This window comes from Harmonia axyridis, chromosome 4, assembly GCF_914767665.1.
Source record: "Harmonia axyridis chromosome 4, icHarAxyr1.1, whole genome shotgun sequence".
Classification (NCBI taxonomy): Eukaryota; Metazoa; Arthropoda; class Insecta; order Coleoptera; family Coccinellidae; genus Harmonia; species Harmonia axyridis.
In genome coordinates, this window is record NC_059504.1 from 26,760,837 (window position 1) to 26,779,364 (window position 18,528).

Genomic DNA, 18,528 nt, shown 5'->3' on the forward strand with positions numbered 1-18,528 from the left:
GCAGCGATCCCGAATGCGGTTGCGCGAGGCGGTTAAGCGAGGATAGAGGAGAGATCGGGGAAGTTTGTTTTCTTTCATCGCCGCGCGGCTGGGCAATTAATAAATAAAATTGGATATTGACGCATTCATAAGTTCGATATTTGTGAAAAGTAATTTATGGAATCAGAGAGATGCTCAACATCATAATTGATATATTTTGGACAATTTATGGGATGCTGTATCGGATGAAATTGAACAAACAAGTAATTAATCCGTGGGAGTGATAGGGTCGCGAATGAAATTAGTCCAGTTTTTCATTATTTAGATTCAATTTTTTCCAGGATGTAGGTACTCGTTGCAATATTCATACGGAAATATGAAAGATATTTCTCTGGATGATCTCGTAATTCTTTATACAAGTGATGAAATTCACCATGTACTTTCCTAGATTTATTAATTTCGTGAACACTACAAGTTCTTCTATTTTCATCATTTTTCATTACATACCAGCGTTTCAATAGCGAATTTTCTAACAGTATAAATCCATTTTTCGGAAACGCTCCTCCTCTATAATAATCAAACTCGACTATCGCCTTGATTTCTTGTTCGCCTCACTATGAGATGACACCTCGTCATCGCCGCTACTCTCGAAAACTGCTATCCTCTTCGCACCTCTTGGTCGCTTCACTATGTTCCTAGCCTAAGGCGGCCACTCACGAGGCTAGCATGTTCGAGCGTTCGGATAATTTTAAAGTCGGGCAGCTCGGGACACGACCTCACGACTGTAAATCAGAGAATGAACTTGACTGCCCGAAGTGCCCGACTGGAATCTCTTGGACGCTTGGCGTTCAAAGTCTCGAAAAAACGCTTCTTGAGTGGCGGGCTTTAGTTATTGGTGATCTCAGCACAGATTACTAGTCTGTGATCTCAGTTCAAAAGAACGGGCGTTCCAACTCATATTGACTGTGGTTCAACTGAACGGCGATTTCTAGGGACATTTCTTGGCAATACTTGGTAGTTGGTGTGACTGTTACGAAAATTGACAGATTACGAAATATGAAATTAAATCATACGTTTCGAATTTCGAAATAATTTATAATTACGCATTAAATTCGTGAATTATGTCTGCCAAAATTGATTTAACAACAGAATTAACAGAAATTGCGAATAATGCCGCACTACATTTCACTTAATCCAAATCATATTATATTGATAATTGATGTGTTGAATTTTGATAGGATTGGAAGTCTGTGACAACCACAAAACGAGAAATATAACTGAAAACAATGCTGTAATGAGTTCATTACAGCACTGTTTTTAGAACTGTAATGAACTCATTACGATACTGAAATAGAAAATAGTATATTCTAAAACAAGTTGCAGAATGGGCTTCCATTCCAACACGAATGCGAAATTCGAAAACGAGCGACGAAGGAGCGAGTTTTGGAACGCATGAGTGTTGGAATTGCCTTCTGCAACGAGTATTAGACGATATTTTCTCTATTTCAGTCGAGTTTTGCGAAATATTGTCGAAATTCAATGAAAAATTCAGATTATATATCCTAGTGACTTTTGTATTGTATCTTGGCTGTTGGTGTGACTGTTACGAAAATTGACAGATTACGGAATTTGAATATGAATCGTATGTTTCGAATTTAGACATAATTTACAATTACACATTAAATTCGTGAATTATGTCTGACGAAATCGATTTAACACTACCAGAATTATGAGAATTTGCGAATATGTAGCAAATCATTTCTCTATACCCCCAAATTATATTATATTGACAATTATTGACGTTTGTTGAAATTTGATAGGATTGGAAGTCAGCATAGACAACCACAAAACGAAAAATATATCTGAAAACGATGCTGTAATGAGTTCATTACAGCACTGTTTTTCAGAACTGTAATGAACTCATTACGATACAGAAATAGAGAAATAATATTTTTGCATATGTATGGGACTCAGATGTCGATTCTTTCAGAAAACTTGTGACGTGAGTCGCTGTTACATCAAGAATGATACTATGTCATTCTACGGTGTTATAATTTGATTATTCTTTATTCTCGACCTGTAATATTCTATCAAGGAACGTTATCAACGATGATGAACTGATCGTTGCATAGAATTATAAGAGCACGATGTTTGAGATTAATTCGGAAATGTTCTGTCTGAAGATAAGACAAACTAGGGTAGAATAGGTGCATGACCTTGAGGTCCTTGAGTAACATCAAGTCACTCAAAAACTTTTTGGAAAAAACCTATATTTTTTTATTCATTCAGTAAATAAATAGGTATAAAGAGAGAGGGGTCTCAAGCAAATTCTATACTCAAAGAGTTATCGAGGAAAAACTTGAACTAAGGAAAACTGCAATTTCTCATTGAATAGAGTAGTCTATGACTTCCAGAAAACATAAAAAGAAACTAAAAAGTCGAAATTTCATGAATTGTAATAAATTATCCTTTAAGATGGTTGAAAATTCATAAACCAATAAAATTTTCAATTACGAATAATTAATGACATTTCATGAAATGTCAAATTTAGTTATCCAAATTTCGATTTTAGTTTCTATGTTTTTCGGAAGTCATAGACTACTTCACTCAGTTAGAAATTGTAGTATTTCCTCAGTTCAAATTTTTTCCTCGATAACTCTTATATTTTTAGTATTCAGAATCAGAATAAATATTCAGAGATATATGTAACCTATTATTAAAACTGTCCTGACTGATGGCAGGAAATGGTGAAATATTTCTATTTTCTATAAAATACTTGATTGATTTCTAGATTTGGTTACGTAGCTGCTAATTTGACCTACTAAGAGCCTCAACATCATATGCCACTTCTACATGATTTCTCAAACCAGAAATAACATTGCTGAAATCAGAAAATGTAATGAAAATTCTGTTGGTTAATCTCATTTTAATCAATTCTTCCTTCAGTGGAATGAAGATATTTAGGATGCAAAATCAACTTCTTCAGAACCCGTCATATATCAATTCTGACTTTGAAAGTAAACGGAGGAATAGATTTGATTGCGAAATATTCATCTTTTTTTACATGAGCCATAGAATTGTAACGAACATCATAGTCGAAAAATTAAAAGCATCAGTCACGAACTAGAACTACGTAAAAATGCATTCCAATAATACCCCTATGGACCACACTGGTCTATGCCAATTATTAGAAAGTAATTAAGAAGTGATAGATGCAGCCAATGAGTGTAACCAAAAACGCTCTCAAAGTGGAAAGGGGAATACGAGGGGAAATATTCAGCCAATAAGATCAATCAAATCGGGGCATTCTTGTTTCCAAGACGATTTGCTAAATACCGGGGTTTATTTGAGAGTATTGATACCAATATTTTCATAAATTCCAAAGGAATTTCTGAAAACTTGGACAACCCTTGTATAATTGAAATATTCAGGCTTCCTCCAAGTGACTTTGGGTATACTATACATACAACGTATTTTGTCATTGAACCACAGTCAACGTTGAACTGTTGGTGAACTTGGAATGTACAATTGGCCCTAAGATGGTTCTTTTTTTTGTGTTATATAGGGTGTTTTTTTTCGAGGTATATAACTTTAAGTGGGCATTACTGTCAAGTGATTTATACTAAGTTTGGTTTGGCAATTCATCAGGAATAGACTCACGCCTGAACAACGCTTGCGAATAGTCCAATTTTATTTCGAAAATAATGGTTCTCTGCGGAATACGTATCGCGCACTACGTCCATTTTATCTTTTATCACTTCTGGTTGAATGGCTACGTCAACAAACAAAACTGCCGCATTTGGAGTGAAGGTAATCCTCAAGTGTATGTCGAAACACCGTTACATCCAGAAAAACTGACTGTTTGGTGCGCTTTATGGGCTGGTGGAATCATTGGTCCGTACTTCTTCAAAAACGATGATGCCCAGAACGTTACAGTCAATGGTGATCGGTATAGAGCCATGATTACTAACTTTTTCATTCCTGAATTGAACAACCATGATGTCCAGGAGCTGTGGTTCCAACAAGACGGCGCAACATGTCACACAGCTCGTGCCACAATCGATTTATTGAAAGACACGTTTGGTGACCGCCTAATTTCACGTTTTGGACCTGTGAATTGGCCTCCAAGATCTTGTGATTTAACATCGCTTGACTACTTTCTGTGGGGCTATGTAAAGTCATTGGTCTATGCGGATAAGCCACAAACCCTCGACCATTTGGAAGACAACATTCGCCGTGTTATTGCCGATATACGGCCACAAATGTTGGAAAAAGTCTTCGAAAATTGGATGTCCAGATTGGACTACATCCGAGCCAGCCGTGGCGGTCATATGCCAGAAATCATATTTAAAATGTAATGTCACAAGATTATCTTGCGGATAAATAAAATTAATGTCAATCGAATAATCCATCGTTGTTTTATTGCAATTTAAAGTTCTATAGCCCCAAAAAAAAACAGCCTTTAATATTTATTCGAATCGGAAATATCCACATTTTATGTAGGTACGTATTCAATGAATATCAATGAATAATTCGGGAAGATTTGAACACATTTGTCAAATGCTGTACTGAACACTCAAATAAAATGCAGTTTTTGATTGGTTTATAAAGTTTTATTTATAGGTGCTGAATCAATGTCGACGTCTACCACACTTTTTTGGAGGTTGCCAATCCCCTTCGTCATCGTCATCAGTTTCTTCGAAATCTTTTTTTTTACAGCTATTCGAAGGACATTCGTTACATTTAGATTTTGCTCTTTTAGGTTTTCCGCATGATTTATTCGAGGAAAAATTAACTAAAGAAGAGATAAAGAAATCTTCTGCGGTTTTGTAAACGTCTTGCACAAAAGGCGCTATCCCACAACTGGAAAAAAATATTTGGATGGTATTGTAATATTTCTTAGCATATCAGTTGAAAAACACTTACTCCAAAATAGAAACATCGATAACTTTGGATGCATGTAGGGAAGCTAGTAGAAAAAAACAACTGAGTAAGTAGCTGCAAACAATTCCCGTTGTTTCGCATTTCAGTGCTTCCAATATATTTTTCATTGGTTCCATTTGATCCCATTGATCCAATATTTCTACTATGTGAGTAATTAGACAGGAAAAAGATTCTTCGACTGGAAACCAAAAATCAGCAAGTAGATATTCGAAAATAAATTGGGCGCTAAGGAACTGAAAAAAAGGATGAGACATTTGAATTTTGAATGAATGATTTGCAGTTCGATTTAATGAAAAAATACATGTGCAATATTATGCAGAACTCAAAGGACAATGAAATTCTTTAGGTAGGTACGGCAAGAACATTGAGAAATGTCTAGGAAGCTACAGATAGACCCAAGGGAATAATAATAACATTTGATTATGAAGACACCTTTCTTAGATTTAATTTGTTTTATTTTAATTCAGGATCTCAAACATTTTTAACATGAATTGCATCACTCATACAGGGTTTTCCAATAAGAAGTTTCATTTTGAATAGCTCACTATCTGGGCAGCAGTTATTTTTGAAGCTGTCATCTTTTGCCATTTGACGAACTATGCCATTACTAAAAATGGAACAAAACGAATTGTCAAAATGCATTACATAAATGGTGAGAACGTTGTGTAATAGTTTTGAAAACTAAATGATTTTTGGGATGTTTTGAAGCATATTCTTGGCCGGCAATAGTGAAACTAGTGGAAAAATTTAGCTGATGGGACTAATTAGTGATGTGAACTACAGAAACCGTGTATGTCGCTCAAGAATACTTGGGGTCTATTGCTGCTGTATCCCGTAGTGTTGACGAAAACCCGGAATTGGAAAATATTGATTTGGACGACGTTCATATTCAACAAGAATATTGACTTCTGTTCTTGTTATACAAGGTGTCCCATAAGTGGCACGTCACAGTGACACCGGAGGTAGGTCAGCTAAAGAGGGACCTAACCAGCCTAACATGACCCCAGTAAAAGTTGCATGGTTTTCGAGTTATTACCAAATTACGTTTTTTAGTGAATTTTCACCTTTTTTAACATTGTCAGGGTCAGAATTCTGCTGGAAAGCTCTCGAAGCTTATTTTTTTTGTTGTAATGGAATCTTAAATAGTTATTTAAGATGACATGAGTATGATTCTGTCAAAAAGTTATATGGATTTCCGTAAATTAATGGATAAATCTTGATTTCAATTGCTAGCAAAACGAGAGCTTCGACTTTGGACACCTGCTGTGAAAAAAAAAATCCTTGAAACAAAACGAGCAAGTAACATCAAAAAATTGGGCATTTTAGACAGATTTAGAAATGGTACAATACACGAATCTTATGCCCATAAAACTAGGTATTTTCATCATTTTACCGATGCCCTACTTAACTAAGTTGAAACTAGGAACCCCGCTATCAGGTAATTTTGCCGCTTGCTATGACATTACATTTGATACCGGGCTTTGTTATTATTTGTTAAAGTCACAATAGGGAAAAAGATGGATTAGGGGAAGCGAAAAAGGAATATTATTGAAAAAAAAGGTAAATTAATTAAAAACAGACTTAACTTTCGATTATTTATTTAATTCTTAAATCTAACTTACAGTAAATGTTCAAACTGTTTCCCTCGGACTCTAATGCATAAATGACACCGTTTTATAAAATTACGATTCAATTTTCTTAAACTAATTTCCAATATGGTCCGGGCTGCGTCGAATACGCGTTCACGCAATTCTTCCTCGCTTCTTATTGGTTTTGCATACACTTTGTCCTTTAAACATCCCCAATAAAAAAAATCCAGTGGATTCAAATCCGGGGATCGCGGTGGCCACAGTATGGGTCCTAATCGCCCAATCCACCTGTCGGGGAATGTGTTGCTGAGGTGCTCGCGAACCCGCCGAGCGTAGTGTGCCGGGCAGCCATATTGCTGGAACCACAGGTGGATTGGGCGATTAGGACCCATACTGTGGCCACCGCGATCCCCGGATTTGAATCCACTGGATTTTTTTTTATTGGGGATGTTTAAAGGACAAAGTGTATGCAAAACCAATAAGAAGCGAGGAAGAATTGCGTGAACGCGTATTCGACGCAGCCCGGACCATATCGGAAATTAGTTTAAGAAAATTGAATCGTAATTTTATAAAACGGTGCATATATAACAAATAAAAATTTATACAATGTTATATACAAACATCAAGTGTGATCAAGTTAATTCTCTGATAAAACGAACAAATTTTTTTCATTGTACTGAAACCATTAAAAGTTATTTAATTTCTCTCAAAATTGAGATATCGCAATTCCTCAAAAAAGAAATGTTCAAAAATGATGATTGAATGTTTGTAAACATTCTCATTTCTCAGCGATTCACTGCGCGCGCGTTTTTCTTTTTTTTTATTCACCCCCGGATATAAAAAAAAAACGAAGTAAATGAGGATGGCATTTGAACAGTCATGTTCCCGAGAAATTAAGCTGAAATTGAAAAAAAAAATGCTGAAATAGGCCAAATGGTTGAAGAGAAAATGAACCACAAACTTCGTTGAGATTTTGTATGTTCGTCTAATTTCGCCGGTGTGTATATTCAGGGCCGCTGCCAGATATTTAAGCGCCCGGCAAAATAAAATTTCGCCGCCCTGCTTTGCATAATTTCTCTGAAATGTCGTTAAAGGATCCTCTGTATTTCCTACAAACTGCGAATTGTTGAATAAATTCATTTAATGTGATAACTACCAATGATTTTTCATATCGTCATTCTAACTTTACTTGATCTTTTTTATAGGATATTAATATGGGAATATTAATATCTGAATACGTTATCAATAATAGAGTCAACGAGATTCATGGGGTGAAATGAAATATTTGGATAGAGGCTGATATTTTTGAAAATATTTGATGCTTTTTTTTAGAACTCAGTTGCAGATAATAATAATCAATAATGATAATTCTTACGGGTATATTCCAAATATATCCAATAATAGGAAACCTCTGGATAATAAGTACATACACTGTGTCCGTAAAGTATGGAACAAATTCATTTTAAGAAATGATCCTGACACGTCGATTTTTTATTTTAATTTACCCTATTTTAATTTAACAATATTATCAAAAATACTTATTGTCTAGCGGCAATTGGTTTGAATGTAACACCCTATAGTTTGGTACATTTTTAGATTAATAAAAATGATCTGTTTCCAAACGTGTTTGGTGCTTGTGGTTTAGCAGACAGAATATGAAAGAAATTATTTCTTATCAATTTAAAAAAAACATAGTCGTCTAGTTTTTTGTGAAATGTCATTATTTGTTAATTGCCGCTAGATAATGAGAATTTTTGATAATATTGTTAATTTAACTAATGAAGAATGTTACGCGTTACTTTATTAGCACACACAAAACTATTGTATTTTTGTCCACCCTGTACCAATTAACTGATTCAAAAGTGACAACTATCCAGATAGCGGGCTCTTATTGGAAAACCATACACTGTGTCCGTAAAGTATGGAACAAATTCATTTTTAGCTAAACAGACCATTTTGAGAAATAATCCTGAAACACGTCGATTTTTGATTTTAATTAAACGTATTTTGAAATAATAATCTAAAATACAGGGTGAATTACTTTGGAGTAATGACGTCACCGTCATTTTTTTCAAATGGAACACCCCCATTTTGTCTCAATTTTACGATTAGAGTGTATCACACTCTTTTAGATTATTATTTTAAAATACGTTTAATTAAAATCAAAAATCGACGTGTTTCAGGATTATTTCTCAAAATGGTCTGTTTCGCTAAAAATGAATTTGTTCCATACTTTACGGACACAGTGTATATGGTTTTCCAATAAGAGCCCGCTATCTGGATAGTTGTCACTTTTGAATCAGTTATCTTTCGACATTTCAGAAGTAAAGACTACGCCTTTACTAAGATGGAACAATACAACAACGCAGTGGAATCGTTAAAATTCACTACAAAAATGGTGAAAATTTTGCAGTTACAGTTCAAAAAACTGAAGCATTTTCAGGTCGTCGTGCAGCATCATTTCGGCCAGCAATAGTGAAACTGGTGGAAAAATTCGAGCTGTGCAGACAAGTTAGTGATGTTAAGAATCGAAACCGGGTACTTCGCTCAAGAACAACTGACAATATTGCTGCTGTGGTCCGTAGTGTTGACGAAAACCCAGGTTTGTTCAATCCTCGTAGAATTAGGAATTTTTATGGCCGAAAATGGAAGGTATTGATGTTGATGAGCCCTATTTTTAACAAGACGGCACTACTTGCCACACGAGCAAAACAAATCGCAATTCTGCAAGAAAAGCTTTCTGGACGTGTTATTTATGGATGGAGTGATCAAAATTGGCCACCGAGATCTTGTGATTTGAGGTAATAAGGTCTATGATAATGCTTCACAATCGATTTAAGACCTTAAAGATTAAATTCGTTACGTTATCGAGGACATATAGCTGCAAATGTGGGTATTGATCATGGAAAATTTCATTAAAAGGATATGGGGCTGCAATCGCAGCCGGAGCGGTGGTCATTTGGTTGATGTCGTTTTTCATCGTTTATGGCATATTTTCCTCTTTATAATAAAATTAGTATCCATTAAAATATATATTTTTTCATTTTAATATCAAAATGAAACCTCTTATTGGAAAAACCTTTGTTCTTAAGTTCGCATGCTAATTTTGGCATATAAATCATTTTTGTATACCTGCAATATCATGCTTCCACACCACCATAATCTTCTGAAACAGGCTGGGTACATGTCAATGTGGGTTACAAAAATAAAAATAGCAACCATGAAGATGATACAGGATAAGTATGGACCAGTAAATGTGGCTTTCGGATCCTTGAAAATGTGAACGCCATCTAAATTCAAAGCCATTGCCAGAAGTGCAGGAGGATAAGCTACCATGGTGAAACTAAATACAGCATAAAAATAAATTGATTTCGAGGATATATATGTATGACATTTCACTTAAAAAACCTTGAAACTTCGGATCTCATGTCAAGGCATCAAAATAAATCTATGATTGAAATGGATTGATCCCATTACTCAGAGAAGAGTAATTATGTCAGAAAACTCGAAACAAGATATGAATTGTCGGTAGTAGCTTTCAAGCGCTCGTTTATTCATGCGCCTATTGGAGACCTCAGAAGTATTGTTATAAAGCTTTTTCCAATAAAAGATTTTATTCCGATGAAAAAAAAGAGTATATTTTGAGAGAAATTAATTTTTCAAATTGAACTTTCTTAGTCTACAGGGGAACATCGGATGCAGATATTCAATATGATCTTAGAGCTTGATTTCAAGGCTAAGTGTATTTTTTGAATAATGAATATATATTTTTCTTTGCATAATATTAATCTCCTTATAGAACTGAAAACATTTTGTTCCCCTTGTTTTTTCATAAAATGAATTTCTTCTGAAGATATGAAATGTTTCATTATTCAACATGAGATGAAGTATTTCAAAGTTACTCTCCATGCAATGTTTCATTATTCAACATAAGATGAAGTATTTCAAAGTTACTCTCCATGCAATGTTTCATTATTCAACATAACATGAAGTATTTTAAAAGATAATCTCCATGCAATCACTTTTTTCTTTAATTCCATATGAACATATTCAAAAATACAAGTTTGTTTTCCCAATATTTCTCCAGATTTCTGCGAAAGCTGTAGGTACTATAGAGAACACGTGTGTAGATTAATAACGAGGAACCTCATTTCTCCGATAAGTAATCTGCTTCAAACTTACCTACCTTCGTAAAATAAAACATATTATTATTGCTTTCCGATTCAAAATAATTTACCAAATATTGTGACAATTATTAATAGTTGTCCTCGGGACAACTAATAAGAATCATGAACCTGCCACGAAGGGAAACTGTCTCATGTCATACAGTCAAGAAAAGGAAATATTTATCTCTTTCCCCTGAAATTATCGGGAATTCGTCAAAAAAAAACAAAACATTCCTCTCTGAATAATTAGACGCTAATAATACAACCCAAACAAAACAAAGAATTCCGAGACCACCAACAATTTTTATTCACGGTGTAACAAACTACTCAGAAATGAACAGGCAATGAACATCAGCGATAGCTGATGAACAATTCTATATAAAAATAACAACGTCAAGGTGAATCTAACAAATCTTGATGCATATAGAAGTTAAGTATGATTCCTTAGGGATGAAAATATAATTTACCACACCTATCAAATAAAATAAGAGAAGGCTATAGAGTGGTCATCTTCAACTTTGCTTATAATGAGATAGAAACACAAAACTGAAATATCAGGCCATAAAGTGAAGAACATAATCAACATACATACAACAAGTATGTTAAGATGGCCGACGGTGAGGAATCGTCGATCGTATCGCGCGATAAATTTGATGAAAACGGAGTGGAATTGAAGAAAAAAGTATCGATATACCTATTATTAATGTAGAACAACAGGTATTTAAGTGTTGTGCAAAGAACAAATTGAAAAATTAGGTATGCATAAACTGTTATTCGATTTTCCTTTAGGGCTGCGCCAAGAAACTAGCAACAAAGATGAAATTTATCGACAATAAGATCATCTGCTGTGAAGAAAATCGCAACAACGAGGTGATGGACGAAAACCAGAAACTCAGAATTGAAGTCATGTATTTAAAGAAATTATTGGGAGAAAACTAGGATAAAAATGAAAAATTGAAATTAAACAATAGGTTGTTGTTGGAAAGATTGGAAACAATGAAACAAAAAACTTTATCTAAGGTAGGAACAAAAAACCAAAATACTCATCAAATCAATGATCATGTGGAACCGTCAAGATACTCAGAAATCATGAATGTCAAAGATTCAAATTCAAAACAACCAGTTATGACACCCGTGACCATAGATACACCATCGTGGTCTATGACTACAACATCGAAGAGAGGAACGTCATCCTATGCGCACAGAGTCCCTGCACAGAACAATGTGAACTGTCAAATAAATCAACCTACAAACTCCAAAACAACAGTGGTAAAAGGTGATAAAAACAAGGAAGTTCTGAATGATCCAAATAAAATGGAGAAGAATGAAAATTAGAATAAGACTGCAATCGAATTTAAGGAAGATGAAGGGTTTCAAACAGTGGTTAGAAGAAAAAAGAAGGGAAACATCTCAGGCAATAAGAAACTTATTGGCAGAGGCGAACATGATACTGGATTCATCGGTTGCAAATCAAAAGCATGGCTTTATATCTACAGAGTTAATACTCAGGCAACAGAAAACATAATATCGAGATACATAAGTGAGAAATTCAAGTTCGACACAAGAACAGAAAGTAATGTAGTGATAGTTAAAGAACTCCCTTCTAACAACCGAAACAAAATGTGTTTCATGATTGGTGCTACACTTTACAACAAAAATGATTTGCACCAAGAAATCTTCTTCCCTTATGGGGTGGGCTACAGAAGATTTGATTTTAAGAGGTTTAGGGTCAGTTGCACCATTTGCCTAAACATTGATTAAAATTTAAACATCGATTAATTTCTGATTTCTCATGGGAAATCAGAGAGTAATCGATGTTTAAATTTTTAATCAATGTTTAGGCAAATGGTGCAACTGGTCCTTAATGATTATAAAAATTAGATGAGGATTTTCAAAAAAGGCTCTAAGTAGATCAAACATTGCAACACCAAGGGGATACATTGTGTGTTCCATTGGAACACTTAATGTATAAGAAATAAACTTAATGAATCAAATAGATATGCAAGTACAAACAACTCGCTGAGATCATTTGTATCATTCAACATTGGTTGAAGGCACATGAGAAAAACAATTTCAATCTGGATGAATATGGGATGGTGAGGTGTTATGCAGACTACAGTCTAAGAATGGTGGAGCATGCATATTCGTTCATAAATCATTGGAGGCATTTGAGATCTCTGTTATTACTAACGTATCAGTGGAGAAGATTTGTGAACTATCTGCTTGCTATATAAAGGACCTCATTGTGATTTCTGTTTATAGATAAACCTTTCATTCCACTAGAGACTTGTCCCTCGATATTATAATGCGAGCACTACAACTTGCATACAACTCCAGAAGGAAAAATTCAAGAGTGGTCATAGCTGGTGATTTCAATGTTAGGTTTCTTAAGGCAGAGTACAGGAATGCATCAAAATTGGTGAACCTTTTCCTGAGCTATGGATTGCAACAAATTATCCGTGAAAATACAAGGAACAATAGATGCCTTGACAACATCTTCACTGATTTCGACTTTGTTGAAGCATATACCATTGACCTGGGTTCATCTGATCACAAAGCTCAGGTATTGACAATAGAAGAGGAAAATAAAAAGACACCAAATCCAAAATTCAAGAAAATATACACAGAAGAGGATATCAATCTTATACAGTACTACTTGAGTAGAGAGGAGTGGAAAGAAGTATTCTCAGCTCAGTCAGCAGAGGACAAGTACAACATCTTCATTGGAACGTATATGCATTACTACAACCTATCCTTCCACATACTACCAATCAAAAAAAGATCTACATCAATTCCACGTTGAGTAACCCCTGACATTGTGGAAACCAAAGAACGGCTGATGTTCCTCTATTCCTACAAAACACACAGAAGTGAAAAAAACAAACAAATTTACGTCAGCTATAGCCAGAAATATCTCAAATTACTACAAACATAAAAAAAACCTTATATAACACACAAATACAAAACTCAGACAACCAAAACAAAACCATTTGGAATATCATCAGTAAAGAAACTGGGCGATCTAGAAAGCAAGTTAAACCAGAAAACCTGACCACTGATGAACTAAACAACTTCTTTGTAAACAATGCTAAGTAATAACATCATAAAAAATCTAGAGAAAACCAATGTTCATTCCACAGACTCAATAAAGCATACCTACATAATGAACCCGATGTTCTTTAACTTTAACTTCAACAATTTAAAAGCGAAAAAATCAGAGGATATAGATGAAAATACTGTCTTCGTGATAAACAAAAAATGTGCTACATGGCTACCATTGGTGGATGTCGTGAATGCATGTCTTGAAGAGGAAGTCTTTCCAACCAAAATGAAAATAGGGAAAATCTGCCCTATTCTCAAAAAAGGAGATCCTTCCATAGCCAACAATTTTAGGCAAGTAGCAATATTGCCAGCATTTTCAAAGATACTGAAAGGGGTCGCCATTAATTACCTCGTTGAGTTCGTGAATGCCAAACAAATATTGTGTCACAACCAATTTGGATTTCGGAAGGTAACATCAACAGCCGAGGCAATCCATTTTTTGACCTAACATATTCAAGATTGTTTCGAAAATAAAAACCAGTGCCTGGGAATATTAACCAATTTATCAGCAGCATTTGATTGTGTAAATCACTCGATATTGTTTGAGAAGCTAGAGAGATATGGTATACGTGGTGTTTGCTTGGACCTTTTCAGATCATACCTTTCTGAGCGGCAATAGATAGTTGTATTGGATAACAATAGAAGTGAAGCTCACAAAATAACAAGGGGAGTTGTACAAGGTTCGAGATTGGGACCTCTGCTATTCCTTGTGTATATTATTGACATGCCACACAACATAACTCAGATTGTCAGTGTTTCAACCAGCACATTACCAAGAACAGTTGTTCCCTGCATGTTTGCCGACGACACAACATATGTAGTTGAGATTGAAGATATCACTACGGTACAATCAACTTATGAAGACATTATGGTTCGAGCCGAAAAGTGGTTCACTACAAATGAATTATTTCTGAACACTGAAAAAAAACAACATCATTGGTCTTTAGTGTCAAACAAGGGAGTCACACTTCAGAAGCGAGTTCAGTAAACTTCCTGGGAGTACAACTAGAAGCTCAATTAAGTTGGAGAGTGCACATAGATGATCCCAATACCAAACTGGCCGGAGCAACATATGCTATTAAAAAGATTGCTGAGATCACCATTACAAATACAGCTGTGACTGCCTACTACTCCCTATTCACTCACAGATGACTTATGGTATAATCAGCTGGAGTGATGGAGCAACGGTTCACTTGGATAAAATATTCAGGATGCAGAAAGCAGCCTTCAGAAGTATCTATCGTGTTACATGGAGTACTAGCTGCAGAAACTTATTCATTGAATCCAGAATAATGACCGTGTATGCAGTAATTATATACAAGAGAGTAACACATATAAGAAAAAATCTATGTATTTGAAACATTCAGAGCAACACAATAACAACACTAGAAACAAAGAAGATATCATACAGCCAAGTCAGAGACTGAGGAAAACCCATAATATTGGAGTGCAACGCTATATCCTACTGCCAGTGCAGATGCGTAACCTCCAATATACAACATTTAAGAGGAAAATAAGAATATTGCTATCGGGATATTTCTTGCAAATGAGAAAATAACAATAGAAGCACCGAGAAGAAAACGAGAAATCATACAATGCACTATACCTTTTCAACTTCAAATTGAGACTAATCACATTCAATTTGAGATTAAACAACTTCAAAATGAGAATAAACAACTTCAAAATGGTTAGCACAATCAAATTGGGAATAAACACCTTCAAAATGAGAATAAACAACTTCAAAATGGTTAACACAATCAAATTAGGAATAAACACATTCAAATTGGCACTAAACAATTTCATATTGGGAAATGACATAAAAATTTCAATTTGATACCTACTTCAAAAGTATTGTCGTATATATTATAGGTATTAAGAATGGAGATTGTAAACTTTTGTATTGAGATTAAATAACTCCAAATGAGAAAGAAATGTATTGAATATTATGGGTAGAACTCAAAGTTTATGTACATTAACTTAATCTTACGCTAATAATATGAAAAATTTTTTCGAAAAATATGGAAATCGGTACCGAAAATTTTTTCTTATATACATATATTTTATAATAAAAAAATTACACAACCATATCGACTAAGTTCAAAACATCCGGAAAATATCTCTGTATGTGCGCCACATATCTCGCACAGTTATTGATATTTATTATGTTTATTATATCACGCAAAATAATTTCCAATTCACGCAAGCGATACTGGTTTTGAGGAAGATTTGTCCTTTCTTCGCCAGCCAAAATCTGTTGCAACCTTAGAGACATCGCTCTTTTAACTGCAGCTTTGAAACTTGACCATGCAAATTCTATAGGGTTCAGCATTGGACTATAAGGACTGAGCCTGAGAAGAAGATGGTCTTGAAATTCTGGTTCCTGGAAGACCTCTTCTAAGCCTGCATGGCAAGGAGCATTATCAACTACTAATACAACACGAGTTTGATAAATATTATAAGCAGCTCGTAAGCAGTTTCGCACGAATTCTTTTGCTTCTTCCCTTCTGAATGCACCCCTTCTTATTCCATGATGTATCAATCCCATGTTTCCTATACATCCAATGACATGAACATTAGCCCCACGACTGCCTGCTGAAATGTATCGACATCTGGTCCCTTTCTTAGATCGCCCTTGCCGTCGTGATATAAACAAATTAAAATTTGTTTCATCAAGATATGTTACTGGTATATTTTCTGATTGATAATTTAGAAGCTGTACATATTCTTTTCTTCGTAGTTTTGTTTCACCACTATTCAATCTTTCAGGTTCTCTGCGTACATCTTTCAAAGTGTACAGCAATCCATCCAAATGTTTCCGCAAACACTCAGACGATACGAATTTGGTGATCTGTTAGAAACTTTTGTCTGAGTTCTTTCAGCGTGATTTTATTATTTTCCTCCACATATTGCACTATAAATTCGCGATGTTTTTCTGTAATTTTTGTTCTCCTTTTTCCTCCACGTTGCATGGGTATTCTATCCTGATTTTTCACCCAGCGGTAAGCCGTCGAACGCTTCACTCCAATATTATTGGCCAATTCTCTCCAATCTCCATTATTATTATAAACTGCACAAATCTGCTTTTTGATATTCGCTGCTTCTGTTTGTTTTATATAACTTGGCATATTGATATTATGTATATTATATAGAGCACTTATAAATTATCTGACCGGTACCTATATTATTTGACAATTCCTTTGAAGTATCAAATTTAAATATAAATGTCATTTCTCAATTTGAAATTGTTTAGTCCCAATTTGAATGTGTTTATTCCCAATTTGATTGTGTTAACCATTTTGAAGTTGTTTATTCTCATTTTGAATGTGTTTATTCCCAATTTAAATGTGGTTAGTCCCAATTTGGAGTTGAAAAGGTATAGATGTCAAGTATACGGCCACTCAAAAACCTAGAGTGTCCACAGAATCATGGAGCTCAGCAATATATTCACCACCCCGACACAATATTTCTCCAAACCAATATGCATAATTTCTTCAAAACTCTAAACAACGTTTTATAACAGAACACAAAAAAAGAAAAATGTCAAGATAGTTCACTTGATCCTAATGAATATTTTAGGTTTTTAGGAAGGATAAATGATGGGGTATCGAGAAATATTGATGAAGATGAATCGGCAAAGTTCCTAAAAAAATGCGAATAAGGAATAATAAATCATTTTTCTAAAAACCGGCAACGTCTGAAGAGGTTAAAATGATAACGAAATCACTGCATGGGAAATCTACTTGTGATGCATATGGTTTGTCTACATATGTGCTGAAAGAAATTGTTTTTTTATTTATTTTCACTGGAACACGAACAGGACAAAGTCCCAGAGGCAGTGTTCACTCAGTTACAAATAAAACCTCAATTATACATGTTATTTACCTATGAACTAAACAAACAAAAAAATCACATGTAAGATACAATATTCAAATCCACATATAATTATCCCGGAGAAACCGAAAACAAGTCGACGTTTCAGATGTTTTTTGAAAGTTGTCAGCAAACAGGAAAATAAATCGACGTGTGGACAGACGACATCTGAGTTGGTCATCATACTGACAAGTGGGGAATTTGCGGTGAAGTTTTTTCTCCTAAAAGAGGCCTGAATCTTAGATCAGGAACCCTAAAACGAATCGCCTCCAAAATACCAGGAGCAATGATCAAACCATTCAAGACCTTGAACATGAATGAAGCATCATTCATGAATCTTATATCGACTAGTGTTGTCGTGATTTTCAATTATGGAATGAGAATCGATCATTACAAGTTGTGTATGAACAATGTATGTAATGATCGACTTTCATTCGGTGACAAATTTCATCAGGTACCATCGTCTCAAAGTACATGAGCCATGTCAAAGTGCACATACTGAAAACCTCTTTGAATTAACTAATAAAAAAAAAATTTTTTTCTTGAAAATTTCTGCATGCCTGTAAAGAAGATACAAAGACCTTGCCAAAAAAGTACCACATGACCCACTTCCCCTATTCAAAAAATTTAGAGGGTTGATGGGGATGCAGCAAAAATCCTTCAAAAATGCATAAAAATTTGGTAGAAGTGAAACAAAAATAGACCTGTTTCAGGATTTTGTTGCCAAATATTTTTCTTCTGAGAAAATGAATTTGTTCCATAATTTTGACGAGCAGTGTATAACCATCTCCCAAAGGAAATTAAACTATGCCATTCTTATAAAAGACGTCTCAGTCTCTTTCTGATTTCTAGATGTTACTACTCTATTGAAGAATTTT

General features: G+C 34.7%; 1 protein-coding gene and 1 pseudogene across 2 annotated transcripts; both read right to left on the minus strand.

The window, feature by feature from the left end:
- Positions 1-4,570: 4,570 nt before the first annotated feature.
- Positions 4,571-9,962, minus strand: LOC123678439. Of its 2 annotated transcripts, none has more exons than XM_045615466.1 (3): positions 9,645-9,962; positions 4,906-5,156; positions 4,571-4,842 (listed from the first exon to the last, which is right to left on the minus strand). In XM_045615466.1, the coding sequence occupies exons 1-3, from the start codon at positions 9,846-9,848 to the stop codon at positions 4,611-4,613; spliced, it is 687 nt and encodes a 228-aa protein (XP_045471422.1). In that variant the 5' UTR covers positions 9,849-9,962; the 3' UTR covers positions 4,571-4,610. The 2 variants fall into 2 exon arrangements, with proteins under 2 accessions (XP_045471422.1, XP_045471424.1); XM_045615468.1 differs by having other exon boundaries at positions 4,906-5,101; positions 9,645-9,783.
- Positions 9,963-15,651: 5,689 nt separating this feature from the next.
- On the minus strand, positions 15,652-17,151 carry LOC123678440 (annotated as a pseudogene).
- Positions 17,152-18,528: the final 1,377 nt, after the last annotated feature.